General features: G+C 62.9%; 1 protein-coding gene across 2 annotated transcripts in view; it reads left to right on the forward strand.

Annotated features, from left to right (window-relative positions):
- ZC3H3 (zinc finger CCCH-type containing 3) overlaps positions 1 to 23,981 on the forward strand; it is an 80,875-nt gene that overhangs the window by 42,648 nt on the left and 14,246 nt on the right. Inside the window, exons 5-9 of one of the 2 annotated variants that reach the window (XM_029202727.1) lie at positions 12,466 to 12,653; positions 18,086 to 18,128; positions 18,202 to 18,363; positions 18,446 to 18,515; positions 20,397 to 20,528. In XM_029202727.1, the coding sequence (XP_029058560.1) occupies positions 12,466 to 12,653; positions 18,086 to 18,128; positions 18,202 to 18,363; positions 18,446 to 18,515; positions 20,397 to 20,528 (595 nt within the window). Of the gene's footprint in view, positions 1 to 12,465; positions 12,654 to 18,085; positions 18,364 to 18,445; positions 18,516 to 20,396; positions 20,529 to 23,981 lie in introns of both variants that reach the window. The other variant, XM_029202726.1, reaches the window with a different exon arrangement.

A 23,981-nucleotide genomic window follows, 5' to 3' on the forward strand; every position in this document is an offset into this window, starting at 1 on the left:
AGTAAAGCATCGTTCAAATAATCAATACCGTATTTAACTCTTTGCGTACGTCCAGCCTCCTGCCTGAGCTTACCCCACAGCACGATTCCCCTCGGGGCCGAGCCAGGGCCTCTGGAGATGGGGTGGGGGGAGGCGTTGTTCTAGGGGTCTGGGTAGCTCAGGAAAATGGGCTCCCTGCGTTGACTGTGGGGTCCGGGGGGCTCCCCTTGCTGGGGACTGTGCCCAAAGGGCTCCCACAAGCAGGTGCCCGCTCAGGCCCCTGGTGGGCCTCAGGCAGCCTGGCCGCCACCTCCTCCCCGTGCTCCACTCTGTGGCATCAGCCCTGCTCCCCGTCACCCTCAGCTTCTCTGGGCAAGGGGCTCCCAAAGGGCACAGGGGCACCCAAGTAGCTGCTGGGCCCTTGGGGGTTGGGTGGGCATGTCCTCGCCCTGCCATGGCTCGGCACTTAGCCTCCCCACCCCCCACCCCCAGCATGTCGCCATGTGGGTCCTCAGAGGTAGCCCTTTGGTTCGCCCCTCTTCCACCCCTGGCCATTGAGGGCTCCAACCAAGACCGGGGTTGCTGAGCCAGAATGTCGTCCATCCACTGCTGGGGCGTCCACGTCACATCTTCTCCCACCTGGCACCCTGCTAAGGCTGTCGGAGGGCCTCTCCAGCCACTTTGCGTGCGAACTGGTGAACAGTGGAGGAATCGTGGGGTGTCTCCTTTTAAACATTTGTCCCAAGTGGGAGGGGCTGCGGTTGCAAAGACCTCTGTGAGTTGGGGCAGGCCCGCTGACAGCTGCCCTTGCCCCGGCCACCCCTTCTGCGGGGCAGTCACCGCGGCCAGGCAGGACCCTGAGCCCATCTCCGGCTGAGCCTGGCTCTGGGCCCGCACTCCCATCTCCTGGAGCCAGAGCAGCAGGCGGGTGCAGAGCCGGTTTATTTTCCTCGGACTTTCTCCGAAGTCAGCAAGGTTTCTGTGGCTGCCCCACCCACTCCCCAGAGTAAGGAGCCCCGGTTTAATTTGCGGTTAGATGTCTGTTAAGATTGCGTCCACTTCCCAAGTCAGCACTTAATTGGCAAGGCGCTTGATTTAACAGCGTGGGAGCCTCCACCGGAAAAATGGCTTGAATAAATCACCGTCTGACACCAGAAAATAGATATAATCTCAGCATTAACTACATTAATAGTAGCAGGAGCCGAATTAAGAAGGCCATAAAGCATAGGCGGGGGAGCATGAATTATGGCCCAGGCTCTGTCCCCTTGGCAAGGGGGATCCTCTGGGGGTGGGGCAGGGCAGAGGGGGTGCGCCAGGCCCCTCCCAGTCCACCCCGCCCTGCCCACCTGCCCGGTAGGGGCCCAGGTGGGTATGCCCAGCTCAGGGCTTGCATGTGGGCGTGGCCAGGCCACCTGTCCCACCCCACCTTGCTGGGCTCCGGCGTCTGGCCCTGGGAGGGAGGGTGGACTTGGCCGCTCTGCCCTTCGGGGCTCCCCCCACCCCACCCCTAGGGCCTCCTTGGGGCCGGGCCCTGGCTGAGCGCTTTCCACCTGGACCATCCTCCACCAGCAGGTGCTAGCCAGGTCTCTGCCGTGTGAGACCCAGCGCCGATGGGACCGCACTGCCGCCACCTCCTCCCTCCCACAGATGGCTCTGCCCCGTGGTGTCTGCAGCCCGGATGTGTTCCCGAGGCAACATTTGGCTTGCCGCGTAGGTGGCTACAGCCTGACCCGGCTGTTGAAGTTGTGCCTCTTTTGTCCACCTCACTGAGGTCGGTCCACCCAGGAGGGGCCGCCCTGGTTCTGGGCTTTAGGGAGAGCCAGGGGGGCACCTCCTGCCATGCTGGTTTGCATCTTCTCGTGTCCTTCTTGGCGTTAGCTGCCACTGCCAGAAACTTTTCGACAATTTACTGGAGGAGAACGCTATCCAGTTTTCATTTCAGTTTTGTTTTTTTTTTTTCCCCCTACACCACATGGCTTGTGGGAATCTCAGTTCCCCGACCAGGGATTGAACCCGGGCCACAGCAGCGAAAGCGTGAAATCCTAACTGCTAGACCACCAGGGAACTCTTTTAATTTCAGTTTTATTCATACTCTTTGTCAAGTTCAGCATTCTTTATGTGTACTTGTTCATTTGTCTCTGGCCTGTTTCTTACAGGTTTTTAAGACTCTCTAAGTATTCGGGGTGGGGGGCACCCTTTTGGATTTTTAACAGAACTTTTTACTTTTCTGTGTTCTTAAATCTGTCAGTCTGTTAAGATTTAGTATATTGATTTGCTTAGAACAGCCTTCCTCATCCTAAGATTACATGAGTTCAGTTATTTTCTTCTAGTGCTATGTTTTCAAGGTTTGCATTTAAAACTGTAACCTATCTGGACTTTATTGGGGACATGGTGTAAGACTAAAGGTCAAATTTAATTTTGCTTAACGCTTATTACCTGGTTGTCTCTGGACCACTAGACGTTCAGACTTTTTTTCCAGTATTTAAAAATGTCACTTTTGTCATGTACAAATCTTGTTCCTGAACTTGGCCTTCTGGACAGATCTTTCTCTTTGATTTCCCTTTGCAAAACATTTGTGGTGGTTTGTATTTTCAGTGGTCAGTTCTGTGGGTTTTCATCTTGCGTGCCTACCGCACAGGTCGGGGTATGCCCGTCTCCTGCCCCGGGAGCTCCCACATGCTCCTTCCCGTCACGTCCCCAGCCAGCCACCCATAGGTCCCACTCCTCTGGCCTCTGGCCTCTAGACTAGCTCTGTCTCCAAACTTTTGAACTTCATACAAGTGGATTCATATAGTAGGTACTGTTTTGTGTGTGACTTCTTTTGCTCACCGTTTGTTGTGGACTGAATCATCCAAATTCATAGCCTGAGTCTCTGAACCCCAGTGTGGCTATATTTGGAGACGAGGCCTTTACAGAGGTGGTTAAGGTTAAATGTGGTCATTTAGGGTGGGGCCCTAATCTGATAGGTTTGGTGTCTTTATAAGCAGAGGAAGAGACGCTGGAGCTGAGCACTCAGGCGCCACCTGCAGGCCAGGAGGAAAGGCCTCACCAGGAACCAGCCCTGCTGGTGCCTTGAGCTGGGGCTTCCGGCCTCCAGAGCTGTGGGCCAACCTAGCCGCCCGTCTGTGGTGCCTTATGGCAGCCTGAGCCAGCTGAGGTGGTGCTGTGTGCAGCAGAGGCGTCTTCCTTTCCCTCACTGTGCCGTACTCCTCTCAGGGAGTGCCACACTGTGCTCGTTTTGCTCTCGATGGACGTCTGGGTTATTTCCAGGCTCTGCTGCTCTCTGTCCTGTTGGGCATGTTGCCGAGTGACTAGGAGCCCTCCTCTCTATGGAACTGCAGCCTCAGCGGGTGGATGGATGCTGGGCTGTAGCAGGGAAGGCCGGTCTCCCCCATGGCTGTCCTAGCCTGCACTTGTGCCACAGTGTGAGGGTGCTCCGGTCACGGGGGCTGGGGTGGCATCTCACGTCCCGATGACTCACGGTGCCAGCGTCTTCTCCCACTTCGGCAGACCTTTGTGAAGTGCCCTATGGAGTCTTTTGCCCACTTTTGTATTAGTTTGTGTTTTTATTGATTTGCTAGTGTTCTTTATATATTATGGCTACATTTCTCTGTCAGATATCTTCTCACAGCGTGGGGCTTGCCTTTCAGTGCTGTCTAATTTATCAGTCTTCTTTTATGAGTAGTGCTCTTTGTGTCGTGTTGAAGAAATAGTTGCCTACCCCAAGGTCACGCTTTCTTCTAGAAGCTTGGATATTTTAGCATTTATATTCAGCCTACGATCCTTCGTGAGTTAACTGTTACTCGCCATCTGAGGTGGGGGGTCAAGGTTTCTTTGTCTGCTCACAGAGACGTTTGCTGAGACGAGCCCCTCCCCCCACCAAAATGCAGAGCCAGAGACTGTGCTCTTGCTGGGCTGTCCCTCCTCACCACCCACCTGTGTGTCTGGCCTCTGTATTCTTCAGGTGAACCGTAGCAACACTGGCTCAGTTTCTCAGCCTTCCCCAGCCAGCCAGCCTCCAAACCCACCCACCTGCATTTAAGCTTCTCATTCTGCCCTCTGTGCAGGGCTTGCCTCGTCTCGGTGCTGCAGAAATGGTGTCGCGTGGGTTTTGCCTGTCTGTGGGCACACCTGCCAAGGTGTCGCCTTTAGTATTTTGTTTTGCTTTTTTTTGTGGTCCCAGCCAGTCCTGCTGGTGTCTTGGAGGCTTTGACGGGCGTGTGTTCACTTTGCAGCTGGCTGCCTGCTCACCCTCTGCCTCTCAGGAACTTTTGCTGTTGAGCTCGTGGGCCTTTCCCTGGAGTTGCTTGGATCCCGCGTCTGCGCGGCCACCACCCCCTTTCCCGGGGAGCCAGGCTGTGCTCACGTGTGACTCTCGGAGGAGCCGTCCCACTGGGGACTGTGTGGGAGGGGCACCTGCCCCTCGCATCTCCTCTCTTCCTGAGTCTCTTTCTGTAGAGGTGACATGCGGGTCCCTGAGGGCCGGGGCTTGTAGCATTCAGGGGTCTGGTCGTGTTCCCACTGTGTCACACGCTCCCGCTTGGGCTGCCCTCCAGTGTCTCTCAGCTCGGCCACGTCCAGGTGCTGGGGCCTCTTCGTGACGTACATGCAAGCGTGAATGTCCTAGGGGGTCACCAGAGGGACACGGGCGACTGGTGTGAGAGCCAGAGGTGCAGTGGGGATGCAGCGAGGTGCCTGCCGAGCAGATGGCAGCCCTGGGTTCTGGGGCTGGAGGGGAGCTGGAGAGACGGGGAGGGGTGCAGGTGGCCAGGGCCCTCTAACCCTGAGCAGTAGGCCGCGTGGCGCTCTGCGAGTGAGGGGCTGCGAGCCGCGTCCCGAGAAGGGCCGGCTGCAAGGTGGAGCGTGCCGAGCGCCAGCCAGCAGGTCTGCGGGGCAGTGTGAGGGCAGAGGCCCCGAGATGGGCTGCCGAGCAGGTAGGTGATGGGAGGCCTGGCCAAGGAGCACGAGCCCTCTGCTGCCAGAGGTTAGGTGGCTTTTCACTGGGGCCTCGGCCCATCCCGCTACCAGGGCTCCGTGGGGGCGCTCTCTGGGCTCTCTGGACGCTGGTCCCCGCGTCCCTGGTGATGGGGGTCAGAGCAATGGACACCAGGGCACAGAGGAGGGGTTGCTCTGAGGATGGTGTGTGGGCAGCAGGGGCTGACGCGCTGGCCCAGCTTTGAGGAGGGAGCTTGAGGAAGCGCCCTCGGGGCTTGGTGGGGCAGAGTCTGAGATCTTGGCTCGGGGTGGGACGTGGAGGGGTGGTGGAGGCTGGGCTGGACCTGAAACACGGGCATCGCGGATGTTGCCCGGGGGTGTCCTCGGGTTGCAAGGGCCGGAGACTGGACGAGCCAGGCGACTGGCACAGGGCTCCTTCAGGGGTGTCCTCAGGGAGCCAGAGAACCTGGGGCTGGCGCTCTACTGCCTGAGCCGCCTTCCCTCGTCCGTTGCCCACGTGGAGCGCCTCCCCGATGCAGCCCTGCGGGAGAGGGCTGGGATGAGTGGGCTGGACTTCACGGGCACGGTGAGCCGGCGAGGGCCGGGGTGGGGGGGCGGGGGGAGTTGGTGGGCAAGAGAGAGCAATGTGGGAGGGGCCGAGGGAGCAGAGGAAGGGCCCGCCCTGCCCCTCACCGGCCGTTGGGGCCAGGGGAGCCCTGGGCGACAGCCCAGCATGGAAGGCGACCCTTGGGTGCAGAGGACCGAGGTCCCGCCTTGGGCTACACCAGCTATTTGGCTGCCTGATCCTGGGCTCCCCCAGCCCCTCAGCCCAGCGAGCTGAACTCTGCCCTCTGGAGTGGGGCCATTAAGGCCCAATAATAACCTGTTTTTTGCAGCTAACATACAAAACACCAATAGCTTCAGCTGAAATGGATTTTTAAAAGTGTCATTTTATGGAGAATTTTACTTTCTATTTTGTTGTTTACTAGGCTCTTAAAAGGAAAGCTTGTAATGCATGCATTGATCGAAATACCAATTGAATAGATGTAAGCACATAAAACAACCCAGCCCCCCATCATGCAGCCCCGGCGCTCGTACTGCGGGCAGCACGATTAGTGTTGCCCACCAGATGCCGGCTGGCCAGGGGCGCCCGGAATCATTTCTGTTCATTAGCGGGGACCCCCTGGGAAGGAGCGGCACCCTCAGAGACGACACCTAGGTGTCCTGCTGGGTCAGGGGGGCCCGTGGGAGCCAGCCCCCTGCCTGTACCCCCCCCCCCCCGCAGTTCCACCCTCAAGTGCTCAGCCTGTGCCCTGGGCCGGCCAGCTCTTTCCAGGGCTGTCCTGTCCTTGTCGCGACTCACCAGGGCCCTCAGGCCTCAGCTCCCACCCGGACCCGTAGCCCCGCATCCACTGCGAGCAGGTGTGTCCTGGGAAGCGGAGCCATCACCTCGCCCCTGCCCTAGGGTGGCCGGGGCCACACGCAGGAGGAGCACGTCACGCACCAGGAGGAGGGTCCCAGGAAGCCAGGTGGCCCCAGTCATCCTGAGGCCCGCACCGTCCGTCTGTCCATCTGCTGAGTCCCTGGCTCCCGGGAGCCCGCCCTGCCACCCCTCCTGGACCCTAGCCCCCGAGGGCCTCTGTCCCTCGCCCCCAGAACCCAGAACGTTCTGTCAGCACCTGCGCGACAGGATGCCCCGCACGACGGCCAGGACCCCGAGTGAGGCCTCAGCTGGGAGGGCACAGCCTGTGGCGGGGAGCCAGGCCGTCAGCGTTTCCGTGGAAAGCCCGCTTAAGCAGTTTGCAGCCGTCACGGTGGCGGCAGCGGCTGAGCCTGACCTACTTGGGATTCGCCGCGCAGCCGCCTCCCCGGGTGCCCCTTCTGCTGACGGCGCACTCCCCGCTTGCCTGGAGCTGCGTGGAAGCCGCTCCACTTCCTGAAAAATGCTTCCCCACTTGTTTTCTCTGCTCCCAGCCAGCCTGCCCGCCTCCTGGCCCTGCACTGCCCAGCCCCGGCCTCAGTCCCTCCAGCTGAGCCCAGGGGCCTCTCCTGGTGTAAGTGCCCCACGTGTCCTGTCTCCTGCCCACCGAGGTCTCCTGTCTGTGTGTCTCCCCTCACACCTCAGGGCACCCCGGTGTGCGGGACCCGGGTGGCCCCCCAGCCTCCCTCCTGGTGTGCATTCACCCAGCACGGGTCACTGGAGCCCCCGCTCACCGGCACGGCCCCCGCCCCGTGGTGCCCGCTCCCAGGTGTGACACAGCCCTGTGCCGTTGGGGTTTGGGGGAGGCTTCCCAGGGACCTGACGTCTGACCTTGGTCTCCGGGTAGACCTGTGTGACAGGCACAGGGACGGCACGTGCACAGGCCTGGCTCGAGGGGGGTCGCAGTGCCCTCCAGGAAGCAGTGGCCGTTGAGGGCTCGAGAGACCCGCCTGCAGGGGGGGCAGGTGGAGCGCGGGGAGCTCGAGCAGACATGCAGCTTTCAAACCCACTGATGGGATGGGGACCCCACCAGGGAGCCGTGAATGAGGGCAGGACCCCAGACTGCCTCTGGGGCGAGAGGGCCGCTTCCTCGGTAACAGTGACAGAGGTCTGGGTTGCGTCCCCATCCCGGGGCGTGCGGGGCGTGCGGAGGAGGGGAGCAGACTGTGGGGACTGGAAAGAAGGTGCCAGCAAAACGCTCTGTGCCTGAGGGGCCTTCCTGGAACATAGCCGTCAGTTCCGCCAGCAACTTCTTGTCCAGGCGCGGGCTCCCTGGGCCTGGCCCTGTCCCCAGCAGGGTCTGTCCCACCCTCTCTGGGTCCACGTGGCCTGTGCCAGGCTGCCTTAGGACTGGGCGCTGAGAGGCCTGGAGCCCTCAGGAGTGGATACGCCGGAGCGGGGCCCCTTCAGCTCCAGTGTGGTCCTGCCATCCCACCTGAGCAGTGACAGCCGAGGAGGAGCCCGCGGGGCTGTGCTGGCGGCCTGAGGCAGTGTCAGTTTAAAGGCCAGTGGACCTGGCGAGGAGGCCCGGGCACCCGGGCGCAGCTCCAGGGTGAGGCTCGCCCTGCCCAGGGTGTCCTGGAGGCTGGGGCTGCTTCCAGGGTCTCCAGGGCCAGGCCGGCTCCCTGCCCCTTGCCTCCCTGCACCTGACCATGCCCTCCGTTAGGAGGAGCCACTCTGTGGGCCTTAAGGTGACGTGGCCTGGCAGGCTGCCTGTCATCGGCCCAGGGTCTTGGGTGCGCTGGGGCAGGTGAGGTGCATGGCGTTCAGGTGCTGGTCTGCCTGTCCACTCTGTGCACGCACACCTGTGCCCCAGGCTGCCAGGCCACTTAGCCGAGGATGCTCTGGGTGGGCCCATCTCAGCCATGCAGCCCGAGAAGCGGACCCACAGCAGGGGCGCCCTGCGCATGGTGTTAGGAGCTGCACAGACCTGCTTGGGCAGTGGCCAGGGAGCGTGCAGGGAGCCTGGGTGTCCAGGGCCAGCCTTTGAAACCGTTGGGGAGTGGGGGAGCCCTGGCAGGCTGGGCACTCGGCCACTGCCGGCAGTGCGCCCTGCAGGCCGAGCAGAGGTTTTGTCACACTCATCCTGGCTCCCTGGGGAGAGCTTTCCTGTGTTACCCAGACCCTGATGCCCCATCTCTCGGGGTCCATTTTCCCTGGGACTTTCTACTCACTTCCTGGGTACAGCAGGTGAGAGGGGCCTCAGAGGGCAGAGCCCCTTGGAGTTCCTGGATGGCCTTGGGCCTAGAAGTTTCTAGCTCCTCCCCAGGCAGCGGACACACGGGCCGCTTTTCTTTTTAAACCTACTTTTGTGGCGTGTGTGTCTTTCTCCCCATTACTGCCGCTTTTCATTTAAAACGTTATCTCCCCCCCACCTGTCCTTCGTGGCCCCCAGGGGGCCGAGGGGAGGCCCAGCCCTCACCCCAGAGTAGTCAAGGTTATGGTGATAAATCCTGGGGCATTGTCACTGCTATTCGGAGTAAATTGGCTGGCCGCTTTCGGGCTGAAGGAAAGATAATTTGCTGTAGTATTTCAAATGGATTAGAAATGGATTTGAAGGGAAAGTTCATGCCTCCCATCACAAAGGCGAGAAAAAGGACTATCTTAAGGCAGGTTTCCTCCCCGGCCTTCATTATCCTCGCTTAATACCTTTCCTATTTTCCAGCCTTAATGAAATTTCCTGGCGGCATGGGCCTGCCGGACGGATGGGAGCAGCCTTTAGATCTGAGGCTCCTGTTGTAGAAAAGGAATTACAGGCCCTTGCTGCGAGGGCAGGCGCGTTCTCTGGGTCCTTGGCCCTGCTATTATCTCATTAATTTTATCCCCTCTTCTCAAAACAGTTCGTTTCCAAAGGCTGTCCTCTCCATTAGGGTAACAATTTACTGGAGTGCTGTGACACCCACAGCAATGAAAGGCTACAAGGTGTTTGGGGCCGGGGGGGCCCAGCCCACTGTTCTAGTTCCTGCCTGCCCTGCACCTGCCGGGCCACAGGTCCAAAGTCAGCGGGACCAGCGGGAGAGGGAGGGGCAGAGGCGGCTCTGCGAGACTGCAGGCCGGGCCGGTTTCCACGGGCTGGGGGCCCTCCCCAACCCTCGCCAGCCCTCCCCGAGTTCTTTGGGTGCATCCACCTCCCCCAGGCAGCCCCAGGGCACCATCTGGGAATGCAGCTTCTCCCAGCTTGGCTCCCAGGCTCCTGGGGTGCCCCAGGGAGCTGTGGCTCCAGGGCTGTTCTCGCGCTGCAGCCCTGCACCCAGGCACGCGGGGTCCTCGGGCCCAGGTGTGAGCACAGACTGTGAGCACAGAGCCGGGGCCTCGGAGCAGGAGGCCTGCTGCGCCTCCGCTCCTCCCGGAGGCCCGCAGTCGCCCCGCCACTGCACCAGAGCCCAGGGGCATGGCTTTTCGGGTCGGAAAGGGGATGGATCGGTTGGTCGTGTTCATCCATAAGAATAATCAACATTGTCCCAAGAAAGAAATGTCACCTGAGACGGGCATTTTAGCTGTAAGGGTAAATCGCAGAAGGCAGTGATTAACGGGGCCACTTCTTCTCCTGGGGGCGGGGGGTGGCCAACAACAGCCCCAGACTGAGTCTTCTCTGTGTGCAGAGCTGTGGGACGCAGGCCCTCGGGGGGGGGCCGCCTGAGGGGTCCGGCACACGCTCTGCCCTGAAGCTTCCAGTTCCTTCTGGCCCCAGGACCTGCCAGCCTCCACCCTGCTGGGTCCTGCCTGGGCGGGGCCTCCTCTTCCTTGGACTGCCACGTGCCGCTTGAATCCCACGGCCCACGGCGTCGCCTGCGTGGCTGCCTCTGGAGGCGGTGGTCTGTCCCTGTCCAGCCTCAGCCAGGAGCGCATGCCCACAGGTGGGGAGCTTCCTCACCTCTGGAAGGGCCTGACTCCCTTCCTCCCCACCGTCTCTCACGTTTGATGGGGGCCAGCGCCCTGGGCGGAGGGAGAGGCAGGTGGGAGAGGGGGTGCCCCTGGTAAGGGGAGGGGCGGCTGAGCGCGTCTTTGTTCCTGGCAAGCGCAGTCACACGATTGAGATGCACAGCCTGTGCGGGAGGCTGGGGGCTGTCCCTGAGCAGCCACCCCATGGTGAGGGCCTGAGTGCCACGAGCAGCCGGCGCGCTGGGGGGCGACCCTGGGTGCACAGATGGGGGCTGCGGAGTGGGGGGACCCCGACGCTGCCCCTCGCCCAGGGCTGGCAGATGAAAGGGCAGCTGCTTTGTGGGCGGGGAGACCTCTGAGGGCTCGGGATGGTGCGGGGCTGGGGGCCGGGGCTGTCGGGGGCCTCTCAGCCTCGGGCTAAGTGAGCTGTGGTGACCACCAGCCTGGGCTCTGCTCTCAACCTTGGAGATCAGGGCTCAGGCCAAGCTGTGCCTTTCGGGCAGCAGCCACAGCTCCTGCAGAGGGCCCTGGGCTCCCAAGGCTGACAGCGCTCTGCAGTGAGGGGAGGAGACCCCACCCAGCCCTGCCCTTCGTCACACCTCCACCTGGCCTTGGTGTGAGCCCAGGGGACAGGGCAGGTGCCCACTGGACATGCAGATGCCCTGAGGCCAAGGCGGGTAGATCTGCAGTCCCGAGGTCCGGCAGAGCCTGGAGGTCTGGCTCCTCCCCCAGAGGATGCCCACGTGCCCCGTGAGAGGGCAGCTGGAGCCTGTCGGCACGGCCAGCGTGAGCCGGGCTGCCGAGGACCCTTGGCAGGAGTCCTTCGCTCCAAGATCGGTCTCTGTGAACTTAAGTTTTAATTAGGGGAAAGTGGGTTGCGCGCTTTCTGGCGGGCCTCCTCGGCTTCCCGCCTCATGGTGCTGCTTCAGGTCCCCAGCACCCGGCTCACTCGGCTGGTGAGAACGACCCCCAACTCGCAGATGGAGAGATGGGGGCCAAGGGGTGGGCCTGGAGGCCTGCCGCGTCCCATCTGCACTTCAGACCCAGGTCTGGGCCCCCTCCCTGGCCCTAGGGAGCCAGGAAAGGGTGTGCTGCTGCCCAGGTGGAGTTGGGGTTCATATGCTCCCAGGGGAAGGGGCCTCAGCGGGAGCACTTTGGAGAACCCAGAGGGAAGGTGCCATGTGTGCCCCAGGACGGGCCCTGACTTCAGCTGGCTCCTCTGCTGGGCCCCAGGCTGCTGCTGGTGGTACTACCTGCAGTAGGACCACCCTCCTCACACCCCGCCCCTCCTGCTGCTTGGGGGCCATCTTCGGGTAGAGGTGATGCTCACGTGACAGCTGGTGCTCCCTTGCCCAGGTTTGCCAGTGGGGCCCGAATGTACACTGGGTGGTGACAGCGTGATTAGCAGAATCTAAGCTCATAGGCAATTAAGCTCAATTTGCATAAACAGATTCCTGCTGAAACGCACGGGGTTGGGGGGCGGTGCAAGGCCAAGTCCTTCTGGAGCCCTGAGGCCCTGGGCAGCGGGAGGGCCTTGGACCCCTCGTGGCAGCTCGGGGGAGCAGGTCCACCGGGGCAGCTGCAGGCCCACCATCTGTGGGACCTGAGTCAGGGGGTGTGTGGCCGCTGCCCGCTGTGTGTCTGTCGGGGGACTTTTCCCGACCCGTCTGCCCTTGGGCTGGCCTGGGCGTCCGCTAACCCCAGGACAGGCGGCTCAGTCCTCTGCCAGCCTTTGACCTCGAGGAGACTTCAGTCTTTCCCCTGACACAGCTTGCCGGCGGGAGCGGGGTCTGTGAGCCTGTCCCCTCCCAGTCTCCATGCAGGGCCCTCCGTGCAATGGAAAGAGAGGCAGGGAGGGCGGGCAGTGGAGCTTGCTGACCCCACAGCACGGCCTTCCCAAAGCCGGGGTGGCACCACTGGGGCAGCGTCCAGGAGGTGTTCCCGGGCAGTGGTGATGGCCACAGGCCTTAGAGTAGACCCTCAGGGCCACCTTAGTGCAAGCGCCCAGGGCACAAAGGAGCCCCCTCGAAGCCGTGTCGCAGAGGCGTGCGTGTCGGAGGGGGAGGCTCAGTCCCAGCCTGGTTGGTGGGGTTGAGGGTGCCCCCTCCTGTGCCAGTGGAGGGCGGGAGACAGGTTTCCGCGACCGCGGGCCCTGGGGCTGGGCTGACAGGCGTTCCCTGTCCTTGCAGGTCCTTGGTGCTGAACGGCCTGCGTACTGCTGCAGCGGGTGGGAAAGCCCAGCCCGGCTCCCCTCGGTGGCGGAACAAAGGCTACCGTTGTATCGGAGGCGTCCTCTACAAGGTGTCGGCTAACAAGCTCTCCAAGACCTATGGCCGGCCCGGCGGCGACGGGGGCAGCAGGCCCCTCCTGCGCGCAGGTGAGGCTCCTGGCGGGTGAGGGCTGTGCGTGCGCCAGTTGCTCCAGGCTGGCCACCCCTCTGAGGCCCCAGGCCTGGGGCTCTCCCGGGGCGGAGCCGGCCCGGCCCAAGCGAGGGCTTCCCAGACAACGCCCCAGCCCCAGGGCCACTTCACTCCTGCTCGCAGAGCCTCAGCAATTGCCCCTCACAAGGCTGGCAGCGGCCACGATGGGGAGGCCCCCCAGGGATGGCTTGGGTGCACCTGCCTCTTGCTCGGCTAAGCCGCCTCTGATTTTCTGTGTTTTACTCCTGGACAAAGGAGATGAGCCAGGTATGGTAAACACGGCCTGGGCTGCGGTGCCTAATCGCTTTGGCAACGCCCCGCTGTGCCTGGAGGCCGCCACCACATGCGCCTCCGCGGCTGGGAAACAGGCCGCAGAGAAGGAGACACTTTGGATTTGCTTACTGTGCACATTAACTAGAAAAATAGTTTGGTTTCAGTCCAGTTTTACTCTTTTCGTTTGCTGTCGAAAAGGGAGAAAAACGAGGAGAGGTTGCAGGTGGTATGGGGATTGCACAGGCCCAGCTACCCCAGCCCCCAGCCCGACCCGCCCAAAGGGGCAGGAGGGAGAAGAGGCCCGGGCCAGGGAGGAGGCAGGGCGTGGGTGACCCTCCTGGAAGCCCTCCCTCTCTTCTCCCAGGGCCTCTGTCTGTTGGCCTGGGGCGCCTGGCTGCCTAATTCCAGGCCAGGTGCCCCGGGCTCCCCAGGACAGGCACTCTGCGCCTGCCTCGTGCCTGTTTCCCACCTTGAGGGGTTGGGCTGTGTGACCTCTCAGGGCCTCTGCCTTGACCTCGAGAGCTTGGTGGTGGAGGAGCAGGTGCAGAGGCCTGGCCGGGCCTCCTCAGGGGCCTTGGTGAGACTCAGCCCCGAGGGGCTGCTGCCTTGGGTCAGGGGATGCCCTGAGGCCAAGGCAGGTAGATCTGCTGTCCCACCCCGATTGCCTCTGACACCAGAGCTCAGTGGGCCTGTAGCACGTGTGCTTGTAGTCTGTGGGGCCCACACGCAGCTGTGGGCATCTCAGAGGGCAGGGACCTCAGACCTCCTCTGTCCATGGCCGCTTCCAGCCTGCTGCTTCCCCTGAGCCGGGCCCCTCACAGGGCTGCCGCAGCCAGGCCTGCTGGCGGGCTGGACAGGGCCGTGGGTGCCTGGGCATCCAGAGAAACCCACAGGGCTTGCAGCGGCCGCTCGACGGAGTGGCCATCCGGCGGCCCGAGGGACCAAGCCTCTCCGTGGGCCCGACCTCTGGCCCCAGCTATGCCCGAGCCCCCCCACCCCACCCTCACGACCGGCCCAGCAGGCAGGACCCCCGCTCCGCTCCCTGCTGTCCTCCCTTGGGCTGGACAGGTTGTGGTTTGGGGCCGTCCTGGCCCTCGCCGGGACCCTGGGCTGCACGTGAGCCTGATCCGAAATGGGCCGGTGGGCCTGTGGGACGGGGCTGCACCCGCCACCTGGGCTCCTTGCGTCCCCTCGCATCCCTCACGCCCGCATCCAGGCGGAGGAGAGGCGCCTGGAGGCTGAGAGGAAGAAGCGGGTTTGGACTCAGCCTGCCCACAGGCATCGCGGGGCCCCACGTTCGAGCCGCCTGCTGGGCGCTGGGCCCCAGGTCTGAGCCGGCTGCTGCCCCGGGGTGCGGTCAGAGCAGGTGGGAGGGGCCGGCGTTAGGGACTGTGGGGCATGGCCCCGCCGCCTGAGCTGGCAGCTGGCCGGGGAGGGGGCTGCGACACTTCTCCCCGGGGAGGATGCCACGCTGAGCCCGCTGCCCTCCAAGTGCTGAGCTCCGCAGAATCCCACCTCCCCGCTCAGACAGAGCGGCAGGGACAGGACAGCTGCAGGGTAGCGCCCTGGCCTTCCCCACCCGTCTCCCCCCAGCCCTCCAGCCTCTGGGCGATTAGGTGAGGAAGGGGTGTGGGGGGGCCCTCCCTGCTGACCCGCCCCTGCAGGCCACAGCTGCCCACACCCTGCTGACTAGCCTGCTGGCTGCCAAGGGGCAGCCCTGGGGCTCAGCCCTCCCGCCTCAGGGTCGGGGCAGGGAGGTGGGGTTTGGAGCACAGACCACAGGGCAGCCTGTCCTGGGGGCATGAGGCCGGCCCAACACAGCACCAGCTGCCTGGACCCCCATACGGGCGGCCAACTCTTGGCTATAAGGAAGGTGGATTGCTCCCAGCTGTGGGAATGCCTGTGGACCAGCAGCCCACTTAGGTGAATGATAATTAAAGAAATAAATTTTCTCCTCCGGAGTCGACAGAACTTTGACTCCAGCGAGAAAGTGCAGGCCTCCTTGGGAGGGGGCGGGGGCTCCCCCCCCCCCACTGCCGTCTCCTCCTGGCTGCCGGCCTCTCTGGGACAGCATCAGCCCCTGGTTGGGGTGCCCGATCCATCCCAGGCTTCGTTGGGGAGAGCCTTGCCCTGCCCAGCTCCCGAGCCCCAGGGGCAGGGCCTTCTAGCAGGCACACCTTGCTTCCCTGGAACCCCGGGGCCAAGCACTTCCTCCCAGGTCTAAGGTCTGCCCACCCAGAGGGCCCAACCCTGGGACCCACCCCCCCACATGCTTTGGCCTGGAACCTGGCGGGGGTCCTCCCAGGCGGGGGCTCTGATGGGGGCTCCACTGGGCCTGGCCTGTGCCTCGGCCCCAAGAGCCAGCAGGTCCCTGCAGTGGAGCAGAAGCCGCGAGTCCCCCTGCCAGAACCGCCTTGCTCAGCCTGGCCTGCAGGCCTGGCTCCCAGGCTTCTTCTGAGCCCCAGGCCCCAGACCGGGGCAGACGTAGGCTGTGGTGGGCAGTCTCCCTGCTGCTGACCTGCCACCATGTGCCCTGGGCAGGTAGTGCGGGACGGGGTGGGGGTGGGGGCGGTCTGAGTCGCTGCCTGGGTGGGGGCTGCCTCACCGCCTGAGTCTGTTTTGGGAAGACCCCTGGGAAGTGCAAGCTCTCCGGAAGGCTCAGTGCCTCCTGCTCTGCGGTGGCCAAGGGTTTTCCGCTGAACGTTTCAGCGCCTCCACACCGCTTTTCAAACAGCTACTTTACGTGCCTTTTTTAGCACTGCAGAGTACTTGAAGAGGTGTCTCCTGTTCTTGTAAAAACTCCTGCCGGGCCCTGCACTGGCATGTTTTTAAGAGCAGAAGTGGAAAGAGGAGTAAACCTGCCCGCACACCCCCCCCCACCCCCCCCCCTGCCCCGACCAGAGCGGGCAGGTCTGACAGGCAGGCACATGACGCCAGCGGTCCCTGGCGGGAGCAGATGGCGCCACAGCGTCACTGGCGGCCTGGGTGACTGCTCCGGAAGCCGCGCTCACCGACAGTGATCAGATTGCACTGTCACCCTCAGGCTGGCAGGTGGAGGGCGACCGCGTGCCATCTGGACTGGCCTCCACTGCCACCCCGAGGATGGGTGTCCCCGGCCTGGAAACCAGACTCCAGTATGGCCTGGAGCCGTCCTAAGACCCCCTCCCCGCCAGCCCTCACGCTCTGAGCCCCCTCTCTCCCTTCTGTGTCATCGCGTTCCCTTCCCCCATTCACACACAGTAACGCAGCCGCCTGGGCCGCCGTGCAGAGCACTTCCCTCCTGCGGGGGTCTCGCGGCACAGCCCTGGAGCCACCTTTTTTAACTTGAGGAGACCGAGGCTCAGAGGAGGGCGGACACTGGCCAGAGGGCACTGGCCCAGGACGGGCTCACAGAGCGTCCAGGGAGCGGCCAGGGCTTAGCAGAGGGTGGGCTGCGGAGGAGGGCGTCTCAGGGTCCGGCCTGTGGGGCGCAAAGGGGTTTGGGTTTGGACAGGCCGAGTGAAGTGTCAGAACACTGGTGTGACTGGGTGTGGAGCTCGGGAGACCAAGCTGAGCGGGCCCTGGGAAAGGACGCCCTGGGGCGAGCCAGGGAGAGGGCCCTACAGGTGACAGGAGGGCCGCCTGCCCAGGCCTCCCACGTGGCTCCGGCTCCGGTGGGGGGGGGCTCAGGGCCAGGCAGCTTGGGGGCGTCCCTTTTTAAACCTGGGATGCTTTGTCATCGCCTCAGGTCCCTAGAATTTCCGAGTGATGTCACTCGTGCCTCCTGCTGCCGGATCCATTTCAGCAGCTGCCTGTGGGAAACCGGATCTGGTCTGGGAAGGGCCATGTGTGTGTTGAGGAACTGTGGCCATCCTGAGCAGCTCTCACCCTGCCCGTCCCGCCTTGGTCCTGGGGAGTGACCTGGTATCAAAAAGGCAGGCGGGAGCCGTGTATTAGCCCGGATGCCCCTTCTGTAGGGTGAGCTCACACTGCAGAAGACACTGCCACCCGCCTGCCCCCAGGGCCCAGCCCCACCCAAACCCCAGCTGCCCTGGCTGAGCGTCCGCCTGTTCCCTTCCTGTCGCCACTGACCACTTTGTGAGCAACTCCCCTTCAGGCCACAGTCAGTGACCTCAGAGAGGCCTTGCTTGGTCTGTGCCCTTGGGGTTTTGAGGAGTGTCTTACACGGTGCCTCTGAAACTGTGCGGAGCGGGTACCCGCCAGGGCCTCCAGCCACACGACACAGGCCGCCGTCGGCACATGGCTTCCTCAGGGCCTGGGAGTGAGGACTTCAGGATTTGTGGCCATACACATCTTTTTTGTTTTTATCTTACGACGCTTTAAATAAGCTATTCTTAGCTACTGCAGAACCAGGTGGCATTCCCAGACCCCACTCAGGTCACGCGTCCCTGGGTTCTCCTCCAGGCAGAGGGAGGTGGCGGGGAAGCCCCACCACCCACTGTTCCTGGGACCACTTGCCTTGAGGCAAGACTACTGGCCAAGGACTTCCCTGGTGGCGCAGAGGTTAAGAATCCTCCTGCCAACGCAGGGGACACGGGTTCGAACCCTGGTCTGGGAAGATCCCACATGCCGCGGAGCAACTAAGCCCGTGCGCCACAACTGCTGAGCCTGCGCTCTAGAGCCCGTGAGCCACAGCTACTGAGCCCGTGTGCCGCAACTACTGAAGCCCGCGCGCCTAGAGCTCGTGCTCCGCAACAAGAGAAGCCACCGCAGTGACAAGCCTGCGCACCGCTACGAAGAGTAGCCCCTGCTCGCGGCAACTAGAGAAAGCCCATGCATAGCAATGAAGACCCAACGCAGCCAAAAAATAATTAATTAATTTAAAAAAAAAAGACCACTGGCCGGCAACCAGGGTGGCCTCGGGGAGCTGTGCCACCAGACCTGGTCCCTGAGCCTTCGTCCCCGTCCGCTTCTGCCGTCTCGCCTCGGCCTCTCCCCTGCACAGGGCTGGGAGGTGGCCTGGCAGGGACCCAGGAGGGCAAGCGGTTTCCTGGAGGGGTGGCAGTGCCTGAGCTGAGGGTGGGGCATCCCAGGGGGCCGGTGCCAGGCAGGTGAGCAGGGAGAGGGCAGAGCCGGGGTGGTGGGCCTGGAGTGACCCGGCCTCTCCCCACCACAGGCCGCTTGGACCCTGCCAGCAGCTGCAGCCGCTCCCTGGCCAGGTACGTCCCTTGGGGTTGGTGGGGGGGTGCTCCCCGTCCTCCCGGGGCTCACGGACGTCTGCCCCCTCCCCAGCCGGGCCGTGCAGCGCAGCCTGGCCATCGTGCGGCAGGCGCGGCAGAGGCGGCGGCGGAGGAAGGAGGAGTACTGCATGTACTACAACCGCTTCGGCAGGTGCAACCGCGGCGAGCACTGCCCCTACATCCACGACCCCGAGAAGGTGGCCGTGTGCACCAGGTGCGCCCACTGGGGCCTCCCTGTGGGTGGGGTGGTGGCTTCCCCGGGCTCCTCGCCCCTCAGACCCTCCCTGTTTGCCTAGGTTTGTTCGGGGCACGTGCAAGAAGACGGACGGGACCTGCCCCTTCTCCCACCACGTCTCCAAGGAGAAGGTGAGTTTCCCCTGCGCCCGTGGGGCCGGGGGTGGGACCTGGAGGCTCTGCCCCTCCGTCCCGCCACGTGCCCGGTGGCCCCTAGGTGCGCCTGGGCTTGGCGAGGGGCAGCTGTGTAGGGCCGGGCCGTGGCGGAGGGGGGCGCACAGTGCGGGGAGCTCTGAGGTCAGGGGTCAGTGCTGGCCGGGGGGCCGCCCACCGCGCGGAGCGGGGGCTGCAGCGGGTCAGAGGAGGCGGGATCAGGCGGAGGCGCTGCTGCTGCTGCAGCTTTTCCCCTTGAGGAACTTGAAAAGAATCAGCATTTTTCTCCCTAGTAGAGCTTCGAAACTCTGCTGTGAGCAATTTGGAAATTCACGTCGAGTTTCGGGTTCATTAGCTCCGGCTCCAAAGCTGGTGCAGGCTCTGAGCTGTCTAACGCAGAAACCCCGCACCAGCGCCCTGAATTAATGTTATTGTTATTTGTGTGGACGTGCTGGGTGCAAACAAGGTTAATTGAAATGAGAACGCAGTTTCCTCTTGATAATGATGCTGACAGCTAGAGGAGTTCCGTTTGGTGCAAGAGTTGGCTTTATTACCCCTTTTTATTAGCGCTAATTTGGGTCCTGTATCAAAACGCACATTAAGGGAATTGTCTGCAGCCGCAGGCCGGCCGCTCCCTTCTACGCTGCAGTTAAAAGACAATTAAAAATAGTCTCCTCGCTAAATCACCCTTTGTTTCTCTGCTTTCTCTCCTTCGCTCCTCAGCTGTAGTCGTATTCAGCTCCCCCCCCCCCGCCCCCGACCCCACACCTCTTCCCAGAAAAGTGGCTTTTTGAAGCTCCTGTGTGTCCTCTGCAGGCAGGCGGGAGTCCAGTGCGGTGCAGTGAGGAGTCCGGCCGGGAGAGGCCAGCAGTGGGGGGTGCCCGGGGACCACGTGGGCAGGGCAGGCAGGTCTGACAGCGGAGGGAGGAGGCTCCCGAGAGGTGTCAGGCCTGTGGAAGGTGTGAGACCTACAGGGTGACAGCCGTGTGAGCTCCTGGCAAGGTTCCATCCCGCCAGGAGGCTGGCCTGCAGGAGGGGCAGGGCTCACCCCAGGGGCCCCAACCGAGGAGTCAGCCTGGGCGACTTCAGAGGCACACACCCTCCCCTCCCGCTGTCTGCTGGCCCTCAGGCCTCAGTCCCCCCATGGGGGGAGAAGGGGGGCTGCCCACCCTGTGTCCCCCACCAGGTCTCCCCTGGGCCCACCTGCTGACGGGCCAGGGTGCTGGGAGCCTGCCCCCTGCACCAGTCCTCCACAGTGCCCGCCTGCGTTCAGTGCTCAGCAGAGCCCCGTGGCCAGGCTTTGCCAGGCCAAGTCAGGTCTCCAGTTCACGGATGCTGCCAGGTGTCCACGCATCAGGCAGCTGGAAACTCTGCTGGATTTCAGGCCCTATGGGCTGACACCCCACCTAGAGCCCCCATGCACTGCCTCCCTCCTACCCCCTAGCCCTGCTCTTCTAGACCAACCTCCTCCTGGCCCATGCCACCCCAGCCTTACACCCTGGAAACCAGGCAGGCTCGGGGCAGGTGATGGACTCAGGTGACAGCACATCTGGGCCTGAGCCAGCCTGCTGGGCTGGGTCCCCCATCTCAGTATCCTCATCTGGACCGTGTGAGGGCAGACGAGCTCTGCCCGGGCGACCACGCCTTCTGGGGAGGCTGAGGGTCTGACTTCAGGGTGGGCGGCCCCTCCTGCTGGCCAGCGCTGTGTTTATTTCCACAGTCAGTGTGTGGCTCATGCCTGGCGGTGGAGCCCTGGGTGGGGTCCTGGGGTCCTGGCGTTCCTGCCTGTGAAGTGGAGTGAGGAGGGGGGCTCGGGGGAAGTGGCCTGCCCTCAGCCTCACTGCCTTTCCACCCCACCAGATGCCTGTGTGCTCCTACTTCCTGAAAGGGATCTGCAGCAACAGCAACTGTCCCTACAGTCACGTCTACGTGTCCCGCAAGGCGGAGGTCTGCACCGACTTCCTCAAAGGCTACTGCCCACTGGGTGTGAAGGTGAGGGGTGTGGGTGGTGGGAGGGGCTCGCGGGTGTGTCCTCGCCCATCACGCTCACCTGTGGGCTCAGCCCAGCTCAGCACCGGGGCTGCCGTTGTGGGAAAGCCCCCGGCAGCTGAGCAGCCCTCGGCGCCGCAGCTCCTTCTGGGAGGGCCCGCCCCCGTGGGCCTGCGGGGCTGGGGGGAGGCTGCACGGGCCATGGGGGACCCCGGAGAGGCCTCCTCGGTCCCGGTGCCCCGAGAGGGAGCCTCCTCACCGGCCTAGGGGCAGCAGCAAGGCCCGCTGCCACCCTTTCCCCACACACTTGTGAGTGACCGCCCTGCCTCAGGGACCCGTGGTCTGCCGTCGGGGACCAGGCCTGGGCCCTGGGCATGGGGAGCGCGTGTCAGTGCGGGGCCAGCTCCCCGGCCCCGGCCCCCGCGTTGCGCACCGCACCCCTCCCTTCCTGTGCCCGGCTCTCTGCAGTCGGTCGAGCCCTTCCCCGAATCCTCTTCCTCCTGCCCCAAGCCTAAGGGCTGGGCTGGCTCCGCAGACCCTGGGCCCCAAGCGGAGCCAGCGGTGACCCTGAGGGCGGCCCTTCCTGGAGGCGGGGCCCAGCAGGCAGCCCAGGTGGGGGTGGGGGGTGGGGCAGGACCCCCAGAGGCTGGGGATTATTGTTAGAGATTCCATTTAAATGAAAATATCAAAGCGGTCTTTAAGGTCTGCCTCTATTAGTGGAAGTGCTTACTGCGTCCCTTTCGGGCTGCGAGGCTGCCCCATGATGGATAGCAGCTTGTAATTATAGGTGGGAAAAGCGCTGAGCAGGCCGGATCCGCGGGAGCAGAAGCAGCAGCCTGGGCCGGCGAGGGTTAATTTTATTCTAAATAATATAAAAAGTGCTGAGTCGTCACCTTGCTCCTGAAGTGGAAGTCCTCAGATGGGCCCCAGAGAGTTTATAATATTCCACCGAATCAAGTGGAATTGTTAACCTTGCTTCATAAAGCGCTGGCTTGTTAAAGAGGGCGTTCCCTTTTCTTGTGAATAATTTAGGCCCGGAGTAGGTCTCTGCCCCTTCCCCTTTCGGGGGCCAGGCGCTGCTCCTGGGCCTGAGGCTCAGAGGTCAGCCCCTCGTGTCTCCTCACTTTGTCCCTCCGGACTGAGGACACTTGGGGACACGGCGTCCTCCTGTGGGACGCCTGTCACTTCGGGTGGTCCAATGGCCACATGTCACAGGGTCACCGCCACAGAGCTTTCTGCGCGAGCCCCGAGTCCCGTCACTCCTGGCGCTGGCGGTGGGGTCGCCTTGGTCCCTTGCTGTCGGGTCCGTGGAGCAGCTGTTAATGCGCGTGCCGTGGGGGACGCCACTGTGAGGCGCAGCGCTAACGGCCCTGCTGCTCTGTCCACCGCGCTCGGAGCAGCGTCACCAGCGCTGCCCTCAGAGGGAGAGTGCCCCTTCCCTGCCTGCCCCCACCGGGAGTGGGTAGCAGTGCAGACTCCGCGACTCCCACCGGGACCTCACTGTCGCTGTCCAGTTGCTCACGTGGTCCCCAGGGTGCCTTCTGGCGCTGCAGGACGCGCACCCCGCCCTGGAACGGCCGTCCCTCCCGGCACCCTGGCTCCTCTTCCTTGTGTTCACAGCGTGTGGTCAGGGTGCTCACCGCAGCTGGGGTGTCGCGCGTCTCCCGCGCCTCCTGCTGCAGCTCACGCGCGGCCTCATCCGCGGCCACCTCTGTACTGACGCCGCCGCCCGGCTGCGTTCCGGCCCTGGTGCCTCCCTCACATACTCTCCTCGACCACCTTCTCACCCTGCCCCTGCGTGTGTCAGGCTCCGGGCTTCCAGGGGCGCTCTGCCTGCTGGAGAGGCCCCTCCTCCCCTGTCCCCTGCTTCCTCCTGCCCTTCGGAGGCTCTTTGTCCTGGCATATCAGTCTTTGGAGTCACAGACAGTGTCTCCTTGTCACCGCCTGATAGCTTGCCCCGGGTACCCTTTCTCGGCTGAAATCCTTCCTGTTTTTATGGGAGCGTCCTTCCATTTTTCTCCATGTGGGTCTGGTTCCAGGATCTGCCTCCACTCAAGGCCACGCGCCCCTCCTGTACCTTCTCCAGTTTGGCTTTACGAGCTGCAGTGAGGCGGGGTGGAGGCGAGGCTCTGGATGGGGCTCAGACCCCAGTCCACTCGCGGCTGTGGCCCTGCACAAGTTGTTCACCCTCTGGGCCTCGGTTTCCTTTCTGTAAAATTGGGATAACGGTAGTACTTACCACGTAGGAAGGTTGTGAAGATTAAGACGTTAGTGCAGGGGGCTTCCCTGGTGGCGCAGTGGTTGAGAGCCTGCCTGCCAATGCAGGGGACACGGGTTCGAGCCCTGGTCCAGAAAGATCCCACCTGCCGCAGAGCAACTAAGCCCGTGTGCCACAACTACTGAGCCTGCGCTCTAGAGCCTGGGAGCCACAACTACTGAGCCCCCGTGCCGCAACTACTGAAGTCCGCGCGCCTAGGGCCCGTGCTCCGCAGCAAGGGAGGCCACCGCAGCGGGAAGCACGCGCGCCGCAACGAGGGGTAGCCCCCTCTCACTGCAACTAGAGAAAGCCCACTCGGAGCAACAAAGACCCAATGCAGCCATAAATAAATAAATAAGTAAGTAAGTAAATACGTACATACGTACGTACATTAGTGCAGTGCTTCACAGCCCTTTGAGCAGGCCCTGGGGTGTCAGGGAGGCTCCGGTGTCCCTGTTACCCAGCCTGTGGTGTGAGGTGCGACCTCGCTTCGTTTCTTCCACATAGTGAGCCTTTCCCCGCAGATACGTGCTAAGCTGTCCGTTCTTTTCTCTCTGATTTGTGGTGCCACTTTTTAAAGCCAGCTTTATTGAGGTACGGTTTACATATCGCCCCGTTCATCTGTTGGGCAGGCGTACGATTCAGTAGGTTTTAGTAAGTTTACGAAGTTGGGCAGCCATCACCACCCCCCGGTGCTGGAGCGTTTCTGTCACCCCAGAACATTCCCTCAACCCTTTCTGTGGTCGGTCCTGTCTCTGCTGCCCCCACCCCCACCCCCAGGAGACACTGACGTACCTCCGTCTGCGTGAACCAGTCTTTTGTGGGCAGCGCACACGAGGGAGTCCTACCACGCAGACTTCGGCGTCTGGCTTCTGTCGTGAACGTGTTTTTGAGGGTCGCCGTGCTGTGGCCTCGAGCAGCACGCGAGCGGCCTCCACTGTGTGCAGAGGCCACTTTCTGTTTCTCCGCCCGTCGGGGGATGGGCACTTGGGTTGTGGCCAGTGGGGCTGTCTGGAGTGAGCCTGCTGTGAGCGTCTGCGGGTCTCAGTGTGGACACAGCCTGCAGGGATAGCCGCCTGCACCGGTCCAGCTCCCACCAGGAATGAGTGAGGGTCTCATTTTGTCACCTCCTTGCCAGCCCTGTCACCCGTTTAAGTGCACAGGACAGTGGTTTTTGGTGTATTACATTTTTAATTTTG

Source organism: Monodon monoceros, unplaced genomic scaffold (genome assembly GCF_005190385.1).
Source record: "Monodon monoceros isolate NGI ecotype Baffin Bay Population unplaced genomic scaffold, NGI_Narwhal_1 Super_Scaffold_5, whole genome shotgun sequence".
Classification (NCBI taxonomy): domain Eukaryota; kingdom Metazoa; phylum Chordata; class Mammalia; order Artiodactyla; family Monodontidae; genus Monodon; species Monodon monoceros.